The sequence below is a fragment of the Poecilia reticulata genome, linkage group LG3, assembly GCF_000633615.1.
Source record: "Poecilia reticulata strain Guanapo linkage group LG3, Guppy_female_1.0+MT, whole genome shotgun sequence".
NCBI classification, from domain to species: domain Eukaryota; kingdom Metazoa; phylum Chordata; class Actinopteri; order Cyprinodontiformes; family Poeciliidae; genus Poecilia; species Poecilia reticulata.
In genome coordinates, this window is record NC_024333.1 from 25,382,086 (window position 1) to 25,402,293 (window position 20,208).

General features: G+C 39.2%; 1 protein-coding gene across 1 annotated transcript in view; it reads right to left on the reverse strand.

Moving 5' to 3' along the window:
- Positions 1–335: 335 nt before the first annotated feature.
- The window catches only part of nkd1 (NKD inhibitor of WNT signaling pathway 1), a 33,857-nt gene continuing 13,984 nt past the window's right edge, over positions 336–20,208 (reverse strand). Inside the window, exons 4-10 of the mRNA XM_008405553.2 lie at positions 12,299–12,356; positions 8,560–8,663; positions 8,359–8,454; positions 6,663–6,810; positions 5,712–5,793; positions 3,557–3,684; positions 336–1,762 (exon numbers count right to left, since the gene is read on the reverse strand). Coding sequence (XP_008403775.1) covers positions 1,230–1,762; positions 3,557–3,684; positions 5,712–5,793; positions 6,663–6,810; positions 8,359–8,454; positions 8,560–8,663; positions 12,299–12,356 — 1,149 coding nt within the window. The 3' untranslated portion in view covers positions 336–1,229. The remainder of the gene's footprint in view (positions 1,763–3,556; positions 3,685–5,711; positions 5,794–6,662; positions 6,811–8,358; positions 8,455–8,559; positions 8,664–12,298; positions 12,357–20,208) is intronic.

Sequence of the window (20,208 nt, forward strand, 5' to 3'; positions counted from 1 at the left end):
AAAGACCTGCTGACAGCCGTGGTTCAGGCTGATGGGGTGGAAACAGAGGGAGCAGCTAGGAGATCATGGGACACGGCGTCAGGGGGGGGATGCCAAAATCCAGCGTGCCAACATTCTGCATGCTAAATAAATAAAAAAAATATGTGAAGACAAAAGAGAATGACACATAAGTCAAACTTTATCTGGACTGATTAAAACATCACCCTCTAACAGAACAAGTTTACAGTAAACAGAGTCCTATTTAAGCAAATCTGTGCAACGGGTCTGGAAGACGTCACTCTGTTACAGTTAGGAGTAAAAGTTAGAGCAGAGAGGAAATTAATGGAAATCTGAGACAGGGTTCAATTACATGTTTTACTGAAGTTCCTAGTGGTCATAATAAAAATGTCGTTTCCACAATGAATACATGAATAAAGCTTATAAAATCGATGACAGTATAAATACCTTATGTACAGCAAATGTTAGTTCATAAATCAGAGGAGGCTTTCTAGTTTTCAGAGCTGCAGTTTGTGACATGATTTATCTTCATTCAACAAAGTTTAAAAGTGATTTTGAAAATGAATGCTTGTTTAACGTTTCCATCAGAACAACAATTCGGATAAAAAAACAGAGGTAGAAGCGGATCTGGGATAAATTATATTGTTTCAAAGTTTTCCTTCCCCTTTATGCCTACAGTGTATTACGGGTTATTTTCTTTTCTTCAAAACTCTGCTGTGGAGCTTGCTTTCAATTCTGAGCACACTTTCAGTGGTTTCAACACACACCAGTGTCGTAAAGCTCAGATAGACACAAATTTTTCACAAATTGCTCGTCGCCCATATTCCTTCATATATTTTTGTATTACAGTCACAGCTTCCTCGTCGTGTCCCTCCTCTTCCTTTTGACTTAGTGGTCTGGGGAGTRTTGGGATGCTGGTCTGATGGTCTACAGCTCAGCGGGTCTGAACTGGGTTGCCTCCTGAGTCTTTGTGTGATTTTCAGTTCAGCTACTCAACATGGGCTCTTACTCACTGTCCTACTGCATACCAAAGCTTCTGTATGTCAGACCAACATTTTTGTAGCACTGGTTACTTAACATTCCAGCCCTGGCACACGCTGGCCGTCGCCCTCATGTACTGCCCATGTCCGGTGCCTGTGCTGCCAGGTGCAGMGCTGCAGTCAGAGTCTGCTGGCCTGGTTGTTTTCTGTGGCAATGCAGGGGCGCTGAGTCATCCCAGGCAGGCCAGAGCTTCAGGACTGGTAAAAGTGGTGGTAGTGGTGATGGTGTTCATGGTGGTGGTGATGTTCATGCCGCTGCACCACTTGKGCCAGTCCTCCCTCATACAGCAACACACTTGGGAGGTCCCTRACCTGCTCTTTCTCCACTATAGGTCCCGGAGAGCCAAGAGAGCCTAAGGCCCGGTAGCCTTGGCTCTCCTTGGATCGCTGTTTGTGCTTGCGGTAGGGGGCTGCCGACTGATGAGGGGGCGTCTGGGAGGGCAGAGCCGGGGGAGGCGGGGCGCCTCGACTCCGCATCACCCTCCCACTGTTCTGTGCAGGCGGTGTGCGGCTGTGAGTCTTCGGAGAGCGAATGCCATGCCGCCCGGCGTCCTGGCCTCTGGGCCGGGCTGGGTGGAGGCTCTCTGCAGCAGGAGTGTCCACAGCCGATTGCAGCCGGCGGTGGTGTGTGTGGGCGTGTCCGTTTTCTGGTTCATGTGAGCGAGAACGGGCCTGGTTGGATGAGCGAACCTGAGCCTCTACCTTTGCTGGTTCTGCAGCAGGACCTGTCCCAGAGAGAGAGAGAGAGAGAGACAGAGAGAGAGAGAGAGAGAGAGACAGAGACGATGATATTATTCTAAGCAACTCTCAACAAAACATTTATTTCTTGACTGAACTGTTTGATGTTGGCAGTCAAAACCCAGGGAAGTAAACTAACRATTATTTTAGTATTCAGTTATTCTGATGGTTAATTGGGTAACAAATTAGTACATTCTGCAGATTTTTCTGCAGAATGTACTAATTTGAGACCCTTTTTATGCAATATTAACAAAACATTTAAAAAATGCAAATAAACAAATAATTAAATTCCTTTTGAGAAAATATTATTGTCTATAATACCATAACATAGCATTCCGTTAGATCCTTTAGATTTTTGATCATTTGTAGCTAAAACATTTACTTGTAGCATCATTATGTGAAAAGTTCACTGCTTTCTGTTTGACTKAACATCAATTTTGCATTAGCAAATACTGAAATAATTTGCTGACTGAATTTGTACTWTTAATATAACTACAAAGCTTTCAGTGACTTAAAAACCAAAACCGTTAATGCATCACAGATCATGCTGTTGATTTTTGGGTTTATAGATCAAAACTAGTGAGAGATCTTCACTTATCACTATACACTTACAGTAAACTAAGCTAACTCTTCATAATAACATACCGTCAATACAAACTTGCAGATAAATTTCWGATTATTTTGAGACATTGACTTTGCGGCAATTCCTTCTCCACAAGCATGTAGTGACAGTGACACAGTTGTCACAGTKGACAGTGTATGATGACATTCTGTTTTGATTTTAGATTTTTTGCAGATTGTTGTTCTAAGCAGAACATTTTTTTTTTTTTTGCCTGGTGTTCAAATATGAAGGTCTTGTGACGTAAAAACACTTCCTGGGAGTTCTGCACTTTACTTTTTGTGAAGTCTTAAATGTCCTTGCCAGCCCTCAACAGTAGCTCCAAACCTTGGTTTAATTTTTTTTACCCCAATTTCCTAGAATACTTCCTAGAATAATAAAGGTATCAGAACTCTCTTTAGATTCCTAAAAGACCATAAAACTCTTGATAGATGTTAGATGCTTCATCAGTTTAATAATTACGTGTTTAGTTTCATAATCACAAAGCTTCCTCTTTCAGCAGTAGTTAAAAGAGAGAAAACCCCAGAGATATTAGTTTGATTAATTTTAAATTAAGTTGCTTCTCAAATGATTTTCTGAAGAACTTTGGTTTAAAAAAAGAGGTGTCTGAATTTCCAGACATCTATGCTTTATCTTCACAGTCTGCCAAAGTCGCAGATGTTAGAAATTTAGCTGTGTTCTTAATGTTAACCTGGACTTTTTGTATAATTCTTCTCACAGACAAACAAACAGGCACTGCCTCTGGAAACACACCTCGTCTGGCTCTACATTTACACAAAATAGGTAGATACAAATGCAAAAACTCTCCAATCTTATTTCAGGTTCTTTCCCTTTTGGAGATCCCAGACACAGAGGATTCCTGTTAGCACTTTTCCTACAACAACACAATAATGGCATGTCATCACTGACTGGCAGATCAAGCCTGAAACTTGTTCAACTTTAAAAATTTCCCCTCACACTACCCCGTCCTGTTGATGGACTTTCCCCTCAAACACTYGCTGTATTGTGCTTGCCTGAGCCCAGATGTTTGTGCTGGCGAGGTGCGCAGAAGGCTGGTCGTCCCACCTAATGGCCCTAAGCAGGTGCGGCAGTAATGACGGGCTTCAAAGAGCCMTGGTCTGCCTCCCRTCCTCCCCACCCGTCTTTGCCCCGGTCCACTCACCAGCTCCAAAGCGGGACGTGTAGTTTTCAATGCCTGCCAGGTCCAAGTAGTGGTTCCTGCGTTCCAGGTTCTCGTCCACACAGTGGCGCTGGCAGCCAGACTGGGTGTGGTGGTCGCTGTGGTGGCGCCTGTGGAAATGAGTGGCACTTCTCATTAGGAAGCAGTTTGGGGAAGATAAACAAGCGTTGCTTGTGATCAGGTGGAGGCGGGACAACTGTTACAGAGCCGGAACCATTACATCTCAAGTCGCTGAATGTGGACAGAAGAAAAGCAACAGAGGTTTTGTTGTGCCAAACAAATGATTGAAAGTTAGAACTCCTTAAAAAACCTAACAGGACATTTATATCTCCATAAAGAAAAGGATGTACAGRTACTTCACAATAAATAAGAATATAACTTAAAAGTATTTTCACAATTCAAATCAATTATTTAGATTAATTACAGACAAAGTGATTAATTTCAAGCATAATAAGTTCTGTTTTTGTGTGTTTTTATGTGATGGCAATGCTATGGCCTCCACAGTCGTACCACTGTAACTGGAACTTTTCATGAGCATGGTAAATGACAAAACAGCTTTCTCCCAAGAACAATAACATGAAATTTGGTGGAAGGAAAAGTGTGGCAAAAACAAATGTGAATCAGCAACATGGATAACTGCACATTTGAGAAGACTTGTTAAGTAGTTCTCATTTAAGAGTTTGGGGTAAGGGTACATCAATTTATCGGCCATCCGATTTATCTGARCCGATTTCCTTAATTTTGGGAAATCCATGACTGACCAATTTTTAAATATGAAGCCCATCTTATCCACCAATCTTAGCTACCTCGGCAAAGGTCTAAAAAAGGTTAGGCTTTATAAAATCAGTGCACCCCTAGTTTGGGGGAACTTAACATATCGGCRACATCAGCTACAGCTGTGACATCACTTGTTAAATCACTCATAAAACACATGCAACGTCAGAAGTGTCTTTAGTTTTCTAAAAAGAAAAGTGTTCAGTGTTTTAAAATCATATTTTCTATTTAAATTCAGCATTTGATTTGGATACAAAGCTTCCAAACTCTGAAACAAAAGTGGACAGCAACAGAATCCAAGGGGCTTGAAGTCCAGGATGAAGTTTCCATAGATAATCTGAGATAGAGGTTTTATTGAATCTGTTTTAATGTTTGTATCACTGCTCAGTGMGGTAAGTCATCTCTGGCCAATAAACCAGACTTTGGACCCAGGTTAAAGTGGCTGGTAAAGTTTCAGGGAGGAGTCAAATTCAGCTTGTGGACTTTAATAACAAGCTGCTGCCGTGGAAGGCAACCTCTGTCATCGTCTCCTTAAAAACTTACAACTTCTTCCTCAGTTCAATGGCATAAATGATCTTCAGTAAAAACCAAGAGTAACAGACTTTCTTTTTGTACCTGCTCCTTTTGTTATGCTTAGTAAGACTTGACAGGATTTACAGAATTTTATGGACTGCAGATTTATTTTTCATGAAGGATAAAGAAATCCAAACTGATCTCTCTGYTGACAAGCTTTAATAAAATGTTAAGTTCATCTTCAAGGATGACTTGCCACTTCATCACACTGACAGAAGCGTATAAATATTTCAGTGGTGGTGTTTTTATTATGAATCCTTTTTGACAGGTCTTATACAATTATTCAAGTATCTTTTCTTAATTTGTTTCATGTTGTTTTGAAAGATTAAGCCATCAAAATTAAAACTAATAAATGCTTAATGTATAAATGTGCATTGTATCCAAGCACATTAACAAAAGTTGAGTGGAAGGAAGAAGTGTATATAAACACCCCAGGAATGCTACTGGTCAGTCACCTCAATGCAATGATAGAGTAATCACTGCAAAAGGATCACTGACCAAGTATTGAGTCAATTTAATATATATTGTATTACTTCTCAGTAGGTCAATAGTTCTGCCCTTTTTAAAAATTATTTTTAATTGACCTAATGTAATGTTTAAATTTTTGATAAACTAAATGTTGTGTTTCATTAGATGCAAACCATCATCAACCAAATTAATAGCGACTGAATTGTTGAAATACATTAGCATTTTGATGAAACTTGGACTTACAAGGATGCAGATGTAAGGTTTCTATATTGTAGAGATACCAGAAGCACCAGAATATGAGTTTACGAGGAGCTGGGTTTACCTGAGGAGCGCTCGAGACTTCTTGTCTGCACTCTTGAGATCATCGATGCACTTGTCATTTTTCTCCCTGCAGTGGGACTTGTCTGAGAATGCACAAAGACACAGGGGGCTATTACCAAAGGGASCAATGCAGAGAAGCCACACACACCCACACACAACACCAGGCTCACAAGACTCGGAAGAAAGGAACCTTTGTTTTAGGGTTTCACTTTGAAGATCTATAGATAAGGAAAAACAACAGTGCTTCATTTATTCTATTTTAAAGGAGTTCATCTAAAGGAGCAGAATACCATAAAAACCAGGCTGGTTTCAGCAATAGTATTATTAGGATGTGGGATCTGATGCGATTTGAAATTAGCATGAAGGCAATCTTTTCAAAGCTTCCTCCATCTGAATCTCCTGACAGATATTTATAGACAAAACAATAGGACGCAAACACTCAGGAATATATACTTTTTGAGATATTTTCCTCTGACTACTTGTTTGCCAAGTCGTCAGTGAGGAAAGTTACGTCGAACGCTGCTATATTTTCCCCACAGCTCTGAGAAAGGAGGACAAAGAGAGGGGGAGAAAAGGGGAAAAAAAGGGGAGTACTGGAAAAAAGAAAAATGGCTGTGGTTATCAAAAGGACTTGGCACATCTCTTAAGGTTTCTTTTAGGGTATTTGAAGGCGGCAAGGGAGGGGAGGGGGCGATCTCTCTCGCTCTCTCTTTCTCTCTCTCTCTCTACGCAGTCACCCCCCCATCATTAAAAATGAACCCCATTGAGTGGGAGGGATGGAGCGATGCAGAAACTGCGAGGAAACAAAGCTCTGACAGGCCTGAAGCGACCGCCTTTCTGCATGACAACAAACAAGTCTCTGAGTGAGCTGTCAGCACAGATCCACTGATGGAACTTCAGAGTCGCCTCTTTTCTCAGCAGCTGGCCCACACTGAGTTAWCGTGACACTTACCTGCGGCACCCTGAGCACAGCTCCTCCACCGTTGGCTTGAGTCTGGAGCGACGGAGAGCTTGACCCGCAGAGTCTTGCTTTTRCYAGGAGAGTGGTTGACCGAGGCGTCCACCACCTCGTAGATGGTGTGGAGCAGGCTGGTGATGTCCTGTAAGGAAGAACAGGGGCTAAATCTGAGAGGGGCCTGGAAAAATGTGAAACTTTTCACAAACCTCGATGGACGTTATTGGAAATTTTTATAACAGACAACCACAAAGTACTTGTAAAGAGGAAGAAAACAACACCTAATTCTCAAAATTATTTTACAAATAAAAGCCTGAAAAGCTTTGCATATATTTTTACTCAAATCTGTATGTATGCCCTCTATTGTTGTGAATYATGCAAGTAAAACTGAAACAACTGGGGTTAAACTAGAAACAGAAATGTTTATAACTATCTTTTTGACATTATCTATATAAGCCATATTTTTTTAGAAAGCGGAACTGYTGGTTTTTCTGTCGACAGAGCTGTGGACAGAGTTACCACTTGTCTCTCGACTTCTTCTTCCTGGCCTACACATTGTTGTGGGTGTTCATGTTTCACCAGGCTTGGATTCCATTTGTACATAATGYATTGAACAGCTCCCTGAAATGTTTAAATTTGTTTGCACTGGATGGTTTTCATGGGCAGATCTGAGTGCACTTGCACACCGCACAATTCAGATCTTCGTTTAGAAAACTCAGAAAACCATGTATAATTTGCTTCCACCTCACACTTGTGCTGAGATGGAAAAACTTTGACAAAAATCTTTGAAAAAAATAAAGAAGTCTCAATACTTTTGTATGGAAATATATATGTTTGYGTTAATTATTTTCAAGTAATGCTTTTTGTATCAACTAATGCTCACATTCTGGAAATCATGAAAGATAAGAAAAGAGTGAAAAAAATCAGGTACATGTACTTTGTGAAATTTCAGTGTTTTTTTTTAATTATCAAAAATTCKAATCCACAAAAGCAAAGGAAATTAAATATCTTTTGGAATCTTTTGCATCACAAACCTTTTGAAAAAGATTTTAAGTAAAAAAAACAACCTAAAAAAACATCTCAAATTCAAGGATTCAAGGATTTTACAAATATTTTCAGATATAAATCAAGTAAACACAAAAAAATKAAACAATAAAATAAATGCTTCCTGTTTTTCTCATTTAACTTTTTTCTTCAGTGAAGTGACTAATAAAAGCATCACAGTGGAAGAGAAAGCTTTGTCTCCYCCACCAAGTCACTGTCTTCCGTCTCAGGAGCCACAGAGCCACAGGCAGCGCCAAAAAACTGCACAACCAGCCACACAGAAGAGTGCTGCAGTCTCTCTCCACCAATTCAAGTTGTTCTAGAAAAAATGCTTTTCTGGATGTTTTCTCAGATCTACATCCGGCAGACGCAGGCCACATTGAGCAGCACCTTCGCTGAATTCAGCTGTAAGYGAGAGTGAACGCTACTTTCTTCTGGCTTTGTTTTATTTGGGGGTGGTTAAGTGTTAATGCACAACATGGATGTCTTTATTCTCCAAGATCAGGTTGAATATTGATAGTTTTAATTAAATAAAAGAAATGCTTTTGTAATGCAGAGGTTGAAACATAAAACTGAATGYTGGTAAACATTTGGGTAGACTTCCTGTCCCTTTAAAGAGCTACAATTAGCTGTTTTAAGTAAATATTACCTCTCGTGTAACTTTGCCGTTGTTGTCAAAATCGTAGAGGGTAAAAGTCCACTCCTGTCTGTTGTCCTCCTCCACAGACACAGCACACTCCAGCTCCTGAAACAGTTTCATAAAGTGCGCATGTGAGTGCATGTCCTGCCACTGCCCCAGTTTTACCCGCAGGGGGAAGTGATAAACCTCCCGCTCTGCGTTGACACTCACTTCAAACTGGAGCTGTTTCTGTGGCCCCGCGGGAGACCGGCTGTCCCTCTCCTGCATCTTCTCCTCCACGCAGCAGCTGTCTGTCTTCTCTGGGGGTAGAGCCACTGCGGCAGCACACACAAACATACACAGCAGTGAGCGCACGGGCACAAAGATAAAAGGCAGAGCCTGAGGACAGAAACGGTGGGTGCAGTCTTAACCTGAGGACATGTCGTCCCTTTCTAGTTTTACTTGTAAGCGCATGCTTCCACGTTTGGCAGCTAAAATTAAGATGTGGAACATCTTAAAGCCTGCCTTAGAGCAAAAATGTACAACACAAATCTGACTTTTTTCTCCAACTTTTTTATTAATAGTGTGTTTAATAAGCGGAATCGCTGTTCGGGGACTTTTGCATTACTAAACAACTAAATCGGAGGTCATTACTTTGGCTTTGCTGGGATGCTCAGATCCACAGAACTTGTAGTTATTTACAGTATTCATGATCCCGCTCAAAGGCTGCAGGAAATCAAAGCACAGTTTGGCTCTCACAGTTCAAAAATAGTTTTCATGTCAGCAATCAGAGAAAAACAGATCTGAGACAGAGTGTGGTCAAGTTGAAAACACTTTTAAAGATTCAAAAATGTGATGCCTGAAACTCCCTTCAGGTGCCTCTACCAGCACTGAATTCACATTTATGCTTCCAGAGTAAATGAAATTACTTACAAATATAATAAATGGATCAATAAATATGACTCAATAATTTATATTAGTTATAACCTAAAAGAGATACTTTGCAGTGATTACAAATTTTCCAGTTTCAGGCAGAATTTACAACATTTCTAATTAAAATGCCCTGGTGTCATGACCTTGTGGTGTCATAAACTARCAGCCTTAAAAAGCATAAGACMCACAAGCCCTCAGCATCACCATCCTCCATCATACCTAACAATGAGCATGAGATGTTTTTCCCATATATCCATTCTTTGTTTTATGACAGACCTAAATGTTTGTTGCCTTCCAGTGAAGTTAAGCAAACAGAATAAACAAAGAAACAAGAGYGACAGCAAATGACCCTGACAAACTAAAGTCCAGTGTAGCTGGTGCCAATTACTACAATGGTGGAGGTGTCACTGGAAACCAGTATTGAAGGATGGCGGACCCAGAATCAGATGGTCACATTACACACAGCAGGCACATTATTGAGTTCAARATTTGAACAGTATGTCAGGAAAGAACCCAGAATCYTWACATATTTGTCTCTGATTCCTAATAGAACAACGAATCCTTTTGAGACTCAGTAACGGCACTGTGTCAAATAAAGTCAAAATAACAATGAATTACATGAATGGGGAGTTAATAATCCAATCTATGAATTTGTGCATCCCTTGTTTTTCTTTATTACAAGGGACTGATTTAAAATGTTCAAAGTGACAGATCACACTGGCATGCTATTGGATAATTCAATGTCACATGGATGCCTGTTTATCATGCTGGATCAAAATATTACAGGGATTCCTATAGTTCAAGGGTTTTATCATGGTTGGAGCTAMAGGGGGGCATTAGCTGTCTGTTATATGTGGGTTTCTTCACAAGTYCACATAAGTTACGGTTAAGCAGGAATTTTCATGCTCAATCCTTGCAGATTTCTGTAAGTTTGTCTCAGTCATGGCTGCTTTATCAGCTCCATTTAACATGGATTAAAAACCTATGCAGTACGTTCACAGTAAACAGAGGCAGCACACACCCATTAAGTCACACAGACCACGCCCTTCTCCCCCATCCTCTCATCCTGCCGCACTTTGAAGTTCCATTYTCAAACCTTTTGGAAGAGGATCAGACCAGCTGTAAAACAGAATCATTAATTAATTAAGCCAAGTCAAATTTGAAACGCTGTTTGTTTGTTCGCCAATAGAGCAGACACAACAGACCAATTTCTTTCCTCCTGATCCAACGAAGATCAAAGCGGACCTGGGCGGGGGAGAATGCCAGAAATGAAAGGCTTCATCCCAGGGAGCTTTTACCAACTTTTTGGAGATGAGCAACACTTGGGGTCCTGCTGTCTGATCGTTTGAGGTGCTCAAAGGGAACATTGTGTGCAAGGGTAAATCTGTTCAGTAGCAGGCTCAATATGGCGAGGAGATACTTATCTTGGAGCTAATRAAATTCCGGGAGGAGTAACAGTAATCTGCTATCACCCTCCTTCCTCGCTGACCCYTTCCCCATCGCAGACAGAAACCGGCTCCCTACAAGTGAAACTGCAGCCAAGGAATTGGCTGCACATCAGATCCGAGGGGCGAGACAAAAACAGCAGAGGCTGGCACCCGCCGCGCTTTCTACACACATGCAGGATTATTTTTCACACGCATGCAAMYCATGGCAGGTTGGGAGAGCTGCCACGTACTAAAAGGAGTCGGCTGATCTGAAATGCTGTGTTAGACATAACTGGGTCTCATAAACACCGACAGCGGTAAATTACTACGAAAATGTCCAGCATTTGAAGAACTTCTTTCAAAATATAACTTTTATTTCAATCACTGAGGTTCTTCAAAGGTTGTTTGTGCTTTTGCATATGAATCCAGGTAGTAATTTTGCAACATATCCTTTGGGTTCTTTCATCTCAGATTTCATCTCATTTCCTTTGCAATTTTAGTAGAAAAGTTCTCTTTTAATCCTCCAAAAAAACTTTCTCCGGATGTACTTCTTTCTGCCTTAAAGAAAGAAGTCTTTCATCTCCCCTCGATGTTCTTTTGTGCTGGCTTTCTGTATTTCCTCCTTTGTGGTTTTTTTAATTTGCTCTACTTTTTATTATCACTGAGTTAACTGTAAATCATGCAGGAGTTCTTCATAGTTCCCTGTATGTGTTAACTATTATTTGTTATGTAAGAAGTCAATAGAGGTTAAAGGCTGGTTACAGGCATCAAAGTGTAGTAGATTGATTGACTGAGACTTTTAGAAAGACAGGAAAGTTCCCAGATTCTCACTTTGCCTGTTAATCTCATGGGATGAATAGAGCAGTGTAGACTAATTAGCAACATMTGTCTTCAGGGGAGGACAGCTTTGRCCAAGACACATTATCTCTCCTCTTTCTGGTACAACCSAGGGAAGCTGAACTAAAACAAAGRTAACATTTATTTAACTTTTCTTCCAAATTTTGGGCCGGTCTCGTTAAATGGTAGATATCAACCTGCACCTCACGTCCAGCACTGTCTTTAAATGGGAGGGAGACTTTCTCCTCCCAGAGCACTTAATCCAGGATCACATCAGAGAAAAAGATGGAGGAACTGAAGYGCTCTGCCTACAGCAGCTGAAGAGTGGCAGATAAGATGTGAAGGGGGCGTTTGGAAAGAAGGCAACATGAGAGTTTAAAAGGGGACACTAAGGTAAGGAAGGGTCATTTTATTTATATMGCACATTTTCAGCAACAAGGCAATTCAAAGTGCTTCGCTAGAAAACGGATGGCAGACTAATTCAACTTAATCAACAAAAGAACTGAATAAAACTGAATTAAAGTGGAAATTGATACCATGTTAAGATTTGTATTGTTATTGGTACTTGCTCATTTGTTTATAAACTTGCTCTATTTTTAGTTTTCTTTCAGGAGAGAAAAGGGGAGAAAATGTTTGCTTTGGTGAAATATTATATTGATGTTTGCTTTGCTGTAATTTGCTAACTAAAAACTAATGAACATATCTAATTAAAAGTGTAAACTGAAGCAAAACCAACTAAATGGGTTGGTGTTTTACATGAGAATCAGGCTTACCTTCTAAACGATAGTGTTCATCAATAATCCCCTCACCACACGCATCAACCAATGAGTCCTACAGAGACAGAATAAAAACAAGACATACAAAATCACTGCTTTGCACTCATGTAAAAGAAGTCATAAATGTCTTTGTTTATGACAACAACAACCTTCTCAAAAAGTTGCCCTTATATCACCAACAAAACACCAGCATTTAAATTACAGCTTTTGCATATCTATATATGAACAAAGTTTGACAACTGCAAGCTGAGCTTATACAGCAGTGGAAAGTTTAAAGGCACAGTAATTGCAGGACTCCAGCAAAATGAGCACGAGATTGGCAGTTAGATTTCAGATGATGGAACAAGCAACTAAATCACCGTCTCTGACTGTACTGGACTCTGAGCGAGAGGTCCGGTAGTAGAGCTATTTCTGTGGATCACTATCATAATCGAGGGATACGTCCAGGCGGGTTGTTTTTATCCTTACATGGGACACCATGCCTGTTGGTGCATTCCGCAGAGACCGGAGGGACATGTGATCCACAGGCTTAGCTGTGGAAAATATCTGGCTCCGGTATTCGTGTGGTGCTACAGTCATTTGGCTGGAAAACCATTACTCACATACTGACAACCACAAAACATTCACACGCAGGCAAAGATCTACCAGCAACATTTCTAATGTAAACAATCGGTCTGCTAGCCCTAGAGTCAGATCGCTGGTTAAACAACAATACCTAAGCATGTATTTGCAATACGTCCATGGATTAAACACAATTTGCTGCAAATAAAGCATTTTGCACACAAAACACTGAATTTCTGCCCATTCTTCTTTGCAAAACAGCTCAGATTGGATTCCAATGCTAAACTTATATCACAGATCAAGGATCCTGGTAGCATGATGCTGCCACCATGGCTTGTTTAGGCTGATTTGAAGTATTACTTTTCCAGCACACAATTATTGAATGCAGGTCAAATACAAAAAAAATGATCATTTAACACATAAAATCCCACCATAATACTTTTTAAATTCTAGTTGTTAGATAAGGCAACATGTAAAAGTTCAAGAGGCTTACATACTTTTTACAAGATCGTGTAAATGCTGCATCTGAATATAAAAAAAATAAGACATTTATTCCCTAATCGACAAACACTGTATCTATTGGCATGCAGGTATTTAAAACAGTGATGTAAATAAAAATGAATTCAAGTTCTAACAAGGTACCACAATAATAATAAATAAGAGATTCCCTGTAGGTTTATCTGCATGTTTTTGTTTATCAAAATATAAACACAAAATAGTTATAAAAATATTTGATAACAATCAAAATTAAATACTCATCCGTTGTTATATTTTGAAAAATTATAATTATTGACACATTAATAATAAAAACTGGTTTCTACCACTAGCTTTGTAAAGTGATCTCTAACTATGTTAACGGTGTCCTTGAATGCCTATTTAAGTTCAAAGCCAATGTGGTCATCATATAATGCTGGTTTATGTGTCAGAGTGTGAGATCCAGAAAGGAAGGAGGTCAAATATTAGTATTATAACCTTCTGGGTTTGATGGTGGCCACAGTGCAGGGCTGTGGGTGGCCTCAGTCAGAGAATAGCTAGTGCTGAATGAAGACATAAAGGCTGATGCACCAAAACCATCAGCTGGGATGTTGTATTTCCTGTTTGTGATGTCAAGTCAAGATTTTTATGACCCTCTCTGGATTTTAACACAGAATTAACCTAAATATAAGTGGTGAATAGTGGATTAAAAATACTTTTACTATTTCTTTATAAATACTGTTTATCATTATAATTTCAGCAATGCTTAATGTTTATCTGCTTCAGTTTGAAAGGCACATATAGATGTAGAATACAATAGATTGCCTTGCTTTGCATTTGGTTTAACTTATAGAAGTTTTAGCCTCAGCGCTGTGTGTGTCTGTCTGGAATGTGTTTAATTCAAAATAATTTTTTTATTCACTCTAATATTTGCACAAAATCATATTTTGTAAAGCAAATCTTCAGTGTCACAAAACCCCTCAGTCTCTGATGGAAACCATGAACCACGCCAAGCCTGCTAACTACCTAAATCATTCAATTAGCTTTCTAAACTCTGGTRTACTAGATAACCAGTGTTGACTTCCACAATCACCCAATTCAACAGAAATAATCACATCAGGTTGCCTGGCATCAAAAATATATACTGTATTAGCAATCAACTAATATAGGGGAACATGTAAAACTTGCATGGCAGCTCTGATTGAAAATTCACAAAGAAAAAACATCAAAGAAATTCCCATCTTCAATTAGATTTTTGTGTTTTTAGAGAAAAGCTTTTGAGAGGTGAGACACTGTCATRAGAAAAAKGGACAAGATGAATGTACTAACTGTTTTTCGTCAGTGTTGATGGATGAGAGTTTTATTGTTAGAAAAYTGGGGTTACGTCGGGATTCACTTTGGTCATTATACAAAAACAAATGTCATTAATTTAAAAAATCATAGTCAGGATATCACTTGATAGGCATAGTTCAAGTGTTTCAAGCTTTTGCAGAGGTTTACCAGAAAAGCAAAGCACACCAGWCCGCACAAAAGTAAGCCGTGATTATTTTTTAATATTCCTGCTTTTACTGTAAAACRAGAAAAAAAGATGACTTGCAACAAATTAACTAAATTTTTTAAAGATAGGTTTGTCCTCAACAAATCTGACTTTTCTTGAAAACTTTACAGAACAAAGGTATGAAAAGTCCAGTTTAAAAATGAATAAGAGCACTGAACAGCTCTTATACTGTGAGACATTGTGGGAATGGTTTGGACCAAATAATAATTAYGTGTTATAATAGCCTAGAAAAATCCCCAAGCCTAAATCTGGTTGAAAATCTATGGCAACACTTGAAATGTAGCAACCAATTCACAATTCAGTCACATGGGAGACATCAATCTACTTTGGAAAGAGTAAAGAGCTGGTGACACACTCCTGTAGGACCCTTGAAAAGTCAGAGGTCACAGAAGTAGTTTCRGTGCCCTGAAAACCCAAAGCTCAAAATGTAATAGTACAACAGCAGAGGGATATGCATGGCAGACTAACGCTGGTAAGAAAAACTGAATTTTCTAAGATTTGCTGTCCATTTCTTTCTGCTTTTTGTTTCAACTTAATAAATCTATCCATGAGACCTCCAGTAATGAGTCACTTTGGCCAGAGGTGCAGGGTTGGTTCAGGACACAAACTAACAAATTTCACTACCCATGAGACCAGCTAAAACAATTTTCCAGACATGGCGTTTAATGGCCTGTGGAAAGCAGAGCGTGAAGCCTTTTGCTTTCAATGGCAGCCAGATTCTTCAGAGCTTCTTTAGGGACTCATAAGAAGGAAATGCCCCTGAGTGTTTTAAAGTAGCTAAATTCCTTTCAAAGGAAGTGATTTATTGCTGAATCTCTTCACTGAATATAGTGCATCAGTGCCATTCACAGGCCATGATCTACTGTTGTCGTTAGGGCTGAAAACATGTTTGCTTTGCTTGTCTAGAGCTATATATCATCAATAACCCACTTCATAGTTATGGTTAAGCCAGAAGAGTACATTTTGCAGTAATAAGACTGACTGAATTAAAGTCATTGATGGGGTCATTCCTTTCTCCTACAGTAATATCAGTCACAACAAAGTCAAATTATGAATCATTTTTATCAATGAGAAGCTGGTAATAATCCAGAAGCAGAATCCATACATGGATTCAGATAATAACTGAATTTCAAAGCTGTGGCTTTCATTTTTAAATCTAGGACAATTTTCTACCACTTTTCAGTACCAGATAGATACTTTTTTAGAAAGTCATGAGATTGTGATATTATTTGTGGTGAGGAGCAACAACAAAACAAACAGCAGCATCAAAAGTAATCCTGACTTCGCCTGACTGAAGCAGTAATCATAAAACATGATATAACTCAGAGTTTGATAGAATTTGACAGATTTATAGAAACAAACTTCCCTATCAAAATAACTAAATATTGGCATAATATTAAAACACAAATCTTTTTAACCACAGTGAGCAATAAAACACTGTCTTTTTTAATAAAAACAAATCAGTTGAGTGCAAAAGTTAACACTGGTTTTCGCCAATGAGACTTTGACCTCATCAAATTATAAGAATGACTAACAGCCACATGCTGGAATACAATAATATTTGAACTTAGGTTCAAAGTTTTCAGTTTTCTTTGAAAATAATTTCAAATTTTCAGGTTATACTGCAGTGCTCACTTTATATAAAGACACCTGCAACATAATACAGAGAAATCATTACTAATGAATATGTTAAAAAAATATTTCCCATATTTCACTTCTATTTTTATGCAGCCCTATRACAAGATATGATAGCACTACTTTTTTTTCACAAAATCTTAATMATTTTGTGCATCAAAAGTGTTTAAAATATGCAAAAATATGCACTTCAAGCTGTTGGTAAAAAACAGCATACTCTTGAGTTTGCCAACAATAACTACTGTAAACATAAATCAGAAAAACTTTCTGCTCAGTTCATCCAAAAGAAAAACAAGTGAACGGGACTGCTCTGTGTAAAAGAGAAGCTGCACTTAGTATGGACCAAGAGTAAAACAGAAAGTGAGCCAGACAGCAAGCACATGCTGGGAGGAAACCGACTTGGTGAGTTTGGACACAAAGTTGCTTCTAGCGTCTTTCTTGCTCTGCCTTACTTGTGTCGGCAGACACGGTTCCAGTGGGCCAAGTTTTTTCTCTGAGGCTGTCACTGAAGCAAAAGGGTACATTAAAGTGCAAGTAATAAGTACTTGTGTGTGATTGTGGGAAAGTCCCACAAGGCCTCTCAGTCTCTATGCCGTCTGCCTCCATGACCCACCACACAGTCTGACAATTTATGCGGCCGACGACAGCTCCCCCTGATCGCTCGCCAGGGCTCAGTGGAGGCAGGCCTCCGGAGCAATGGCAGCACTACTGGCACTCCATCAAAAACCCAGGAAAAATCTCATTAAGGCTGCAGCCTGGTGCCTCCTGCCCTGTTCTCCACCCGGTGGAGGAATACACCTTTGGGATTCCAGCAGTCAGAGAAATGGTTAAAAATGAACCATTACGTCAAACAGGCCAGATATTACGTCAAACAGGCCAGATATTAAACAGGGAAAATTGGGAAATTGCTGCAAAAATACATGTAGTTGTTGTTCGGGTTGCTGACATTCACAAAAACGGAAGAAAAAAAAAGTGTTTAAGAGGTTGAAACTAAAAATTAAATAATTTTCAAACTGGTTTTACATCCCATCCAGTAAGATAACATTTGAAAAATTACCTGATAAACATGAAATTCAAATACATGCATTTGTGTAGCATGATACACTAGAATCATAAGTATGTGAAAGCATGTATATCAGCATCATTTACAACCACAGAACAAGAACAGGATTAAGGAGGAACCTAAACTGAGGAAAGATGCCAACAGTTTTAGTTTATGCTACTCCTCAGATATTGAGCATCACAAAAGCATCTGACCTCAGAGTTTGTTTGTGAGCATAAAGTTTCATTTGTTGGAAAATGTTTCTCCAGTACTTTTTCCCCCCTTTTTTGTGTCTTCTGTCCGTATAGACAGAAGACACAATCTTTGTGTCCAATCTTTGTGGACACAATATGATAGAATCTGATATCCAAAGTTTGTGTAATCTCCAGATTACTTCTCTCTCYAAACAATAAATGTGTTGTTTGGAGAGAGAAGTAATCTGGAGATTATACTGACAACTATTAGCATTAGTTGTCAGTATATTTTAAAATGTTTCATTCTCAGTGTTTGAGCCAAAAAACCTCTTCTCTAGCTATACTTAAAATGTTTTGATGGTGTGACACTGTGTGCTTAGAATAATATAATGACATATAAATGCTACGTGAAACCCTCATGAGTAAAACCAAACTGATCATGTGTGAAAAGGTGAAGTTAAAACCAACACTCCATTGCTTGCTAACATAAAATAATGTTTGTGACAATTTATTATGAGTAACATGCTGACGTATGACTATGCACTTCAGAGGAAAACGCTGGTCAGAACTGAAGCATAGCTACTGTACCATAAATTACATCCAAATTACAGGTTTTGTCACATGCAAGGAATTTCAGACAGGCTGATAACAGAACGCTTTTAAATCCCTCCAGAGGGTGTTTGTTTGCTATGTCTCCAAGTTACTGCTATTTAACATTTTGATAACTTTGTTTTCCTCACTAGATAAATGATCATATMATTCTTCCTTTTAKGAACACAAATAAAAATTGGAGACTTTGAGCACTTTCGTCTTGGGTGGCCAATGTGTAATGAATTGATGCCCAAGTTTGGCATGCCAAAAAATAACATTACAGCTTTTTAGTAAWTTGCTGGTGCCTTTTTATGACCACTGGGAGATACAAGTCTGAACATAGTGAAAAGAAATTTTGATAAAGGATGATATATGGTCTTCAATGTAGACTGAATCTGTCATTGTGTTTGTAATGAGCCTAATAATCTTCTGCGCCTAGCAAATATAATGACTTTGATTTTGTTTGCTTAAAAAAACAAACAGCTGTATTGCATGGAGACTTTTGTTTGGTTGAATCTACAAATCTACAAAGCAACAAAAATTACCTCTTATTATGCTCACAGCTGTAAATTAGATTATAGGTTTGCTATACCTCACAAAACTCCTCAAGAGAGGAAGTGAGTAAACGTAATTTCAAAGGAACACGTCCCTTGGAATCTGGAGTGGTGCCCATCCTGCAAAGTGTGGTAAGAGTACTGATGTAGCTCAAGGAGAGAGGGGAAAAAAGCACCAAGAGTTATCATCAAGCAGCAGTTTAGACCTGGCTCCAGGCTGCTCTCCCACCTCTTTAAGCTGGAGCACTCCTCACCTTCCAGCAACATTAAACAGCCTCACTCAAAGTGCCACGTAGCAGTAAAACATGACGCCCAGAGATGGAGCCAAGATAGAAGGTGTTGATGTGAGGTGGTGAAGCAACGCACTGCCTCTGAGTGAAGCTTCAAAGGGGATCGTTTTCACACATGAAATAAAGATCTCAGATAATCATATAGCGTAGTAAAGCTGACGCGAGACACAGTGGAACAGGAGATTGGGATGATTTTCAGACAACACCTTCACAGTGGCAGCCATGACAAGTCGATCTTTATGCATTTCTCTTCAGCAACACAATATAAATCAGGATTTTTTTTTTCATCCTTATTATCTTGTGATCCAGTGAGGCAAGGTATTACATTTGCTCCAAATTTTACAACAAACTGGTCAAATGCACAACAGTCATATCATGTGCAGTGTGCAGGGTAAAAGTTTATTTTATCTTTTCTGTTTCAAAGTTTAATTTTATGCCTTTGATAAGAAATTCAAAGCCTTTCCAGAGGTCACATACTGTAAATCGTTTGATGTTGAGCCTTTAACACCTTTCAGTTGATCAAAACATAAGATAGATAATTTTATTGTGAAGCAACTTGCAGTACTGTGCCCAAATTAGGTGATTAAATTCCTACTCAAATATCTTGTTGTTTGCTGTTTCGTAGTAAGGTACCATAATTAAACTAAATAGAAAAACAAGCACAGTTATTAATAGACCTATCCAATTTCCTTCCAATAATAAGATCCAGCATTATGATTTGATGTTGCAACTTCAAAGAGGGACATTTTCCTTCCAGACTTGGTGGCCCCATGCCTGACACCCTTCAGTCACGTCACACTCGCCTCTCTTCCTGCACCCCAGGAAGGAAATTATAGCCATGGAGTTGGGATCCATCACCAGGCAGGTTGGAGTAAGCAGCTCCATGATTAAAGCGCACATGGTCAGCAACACACAAAGCTAAAAGGGTCTGAGGAGTCTACACATGCCTGAGGCCTTATCCTGTTAAGGTCATGCTGGGATGCTCCTCACACACACACACACACACAC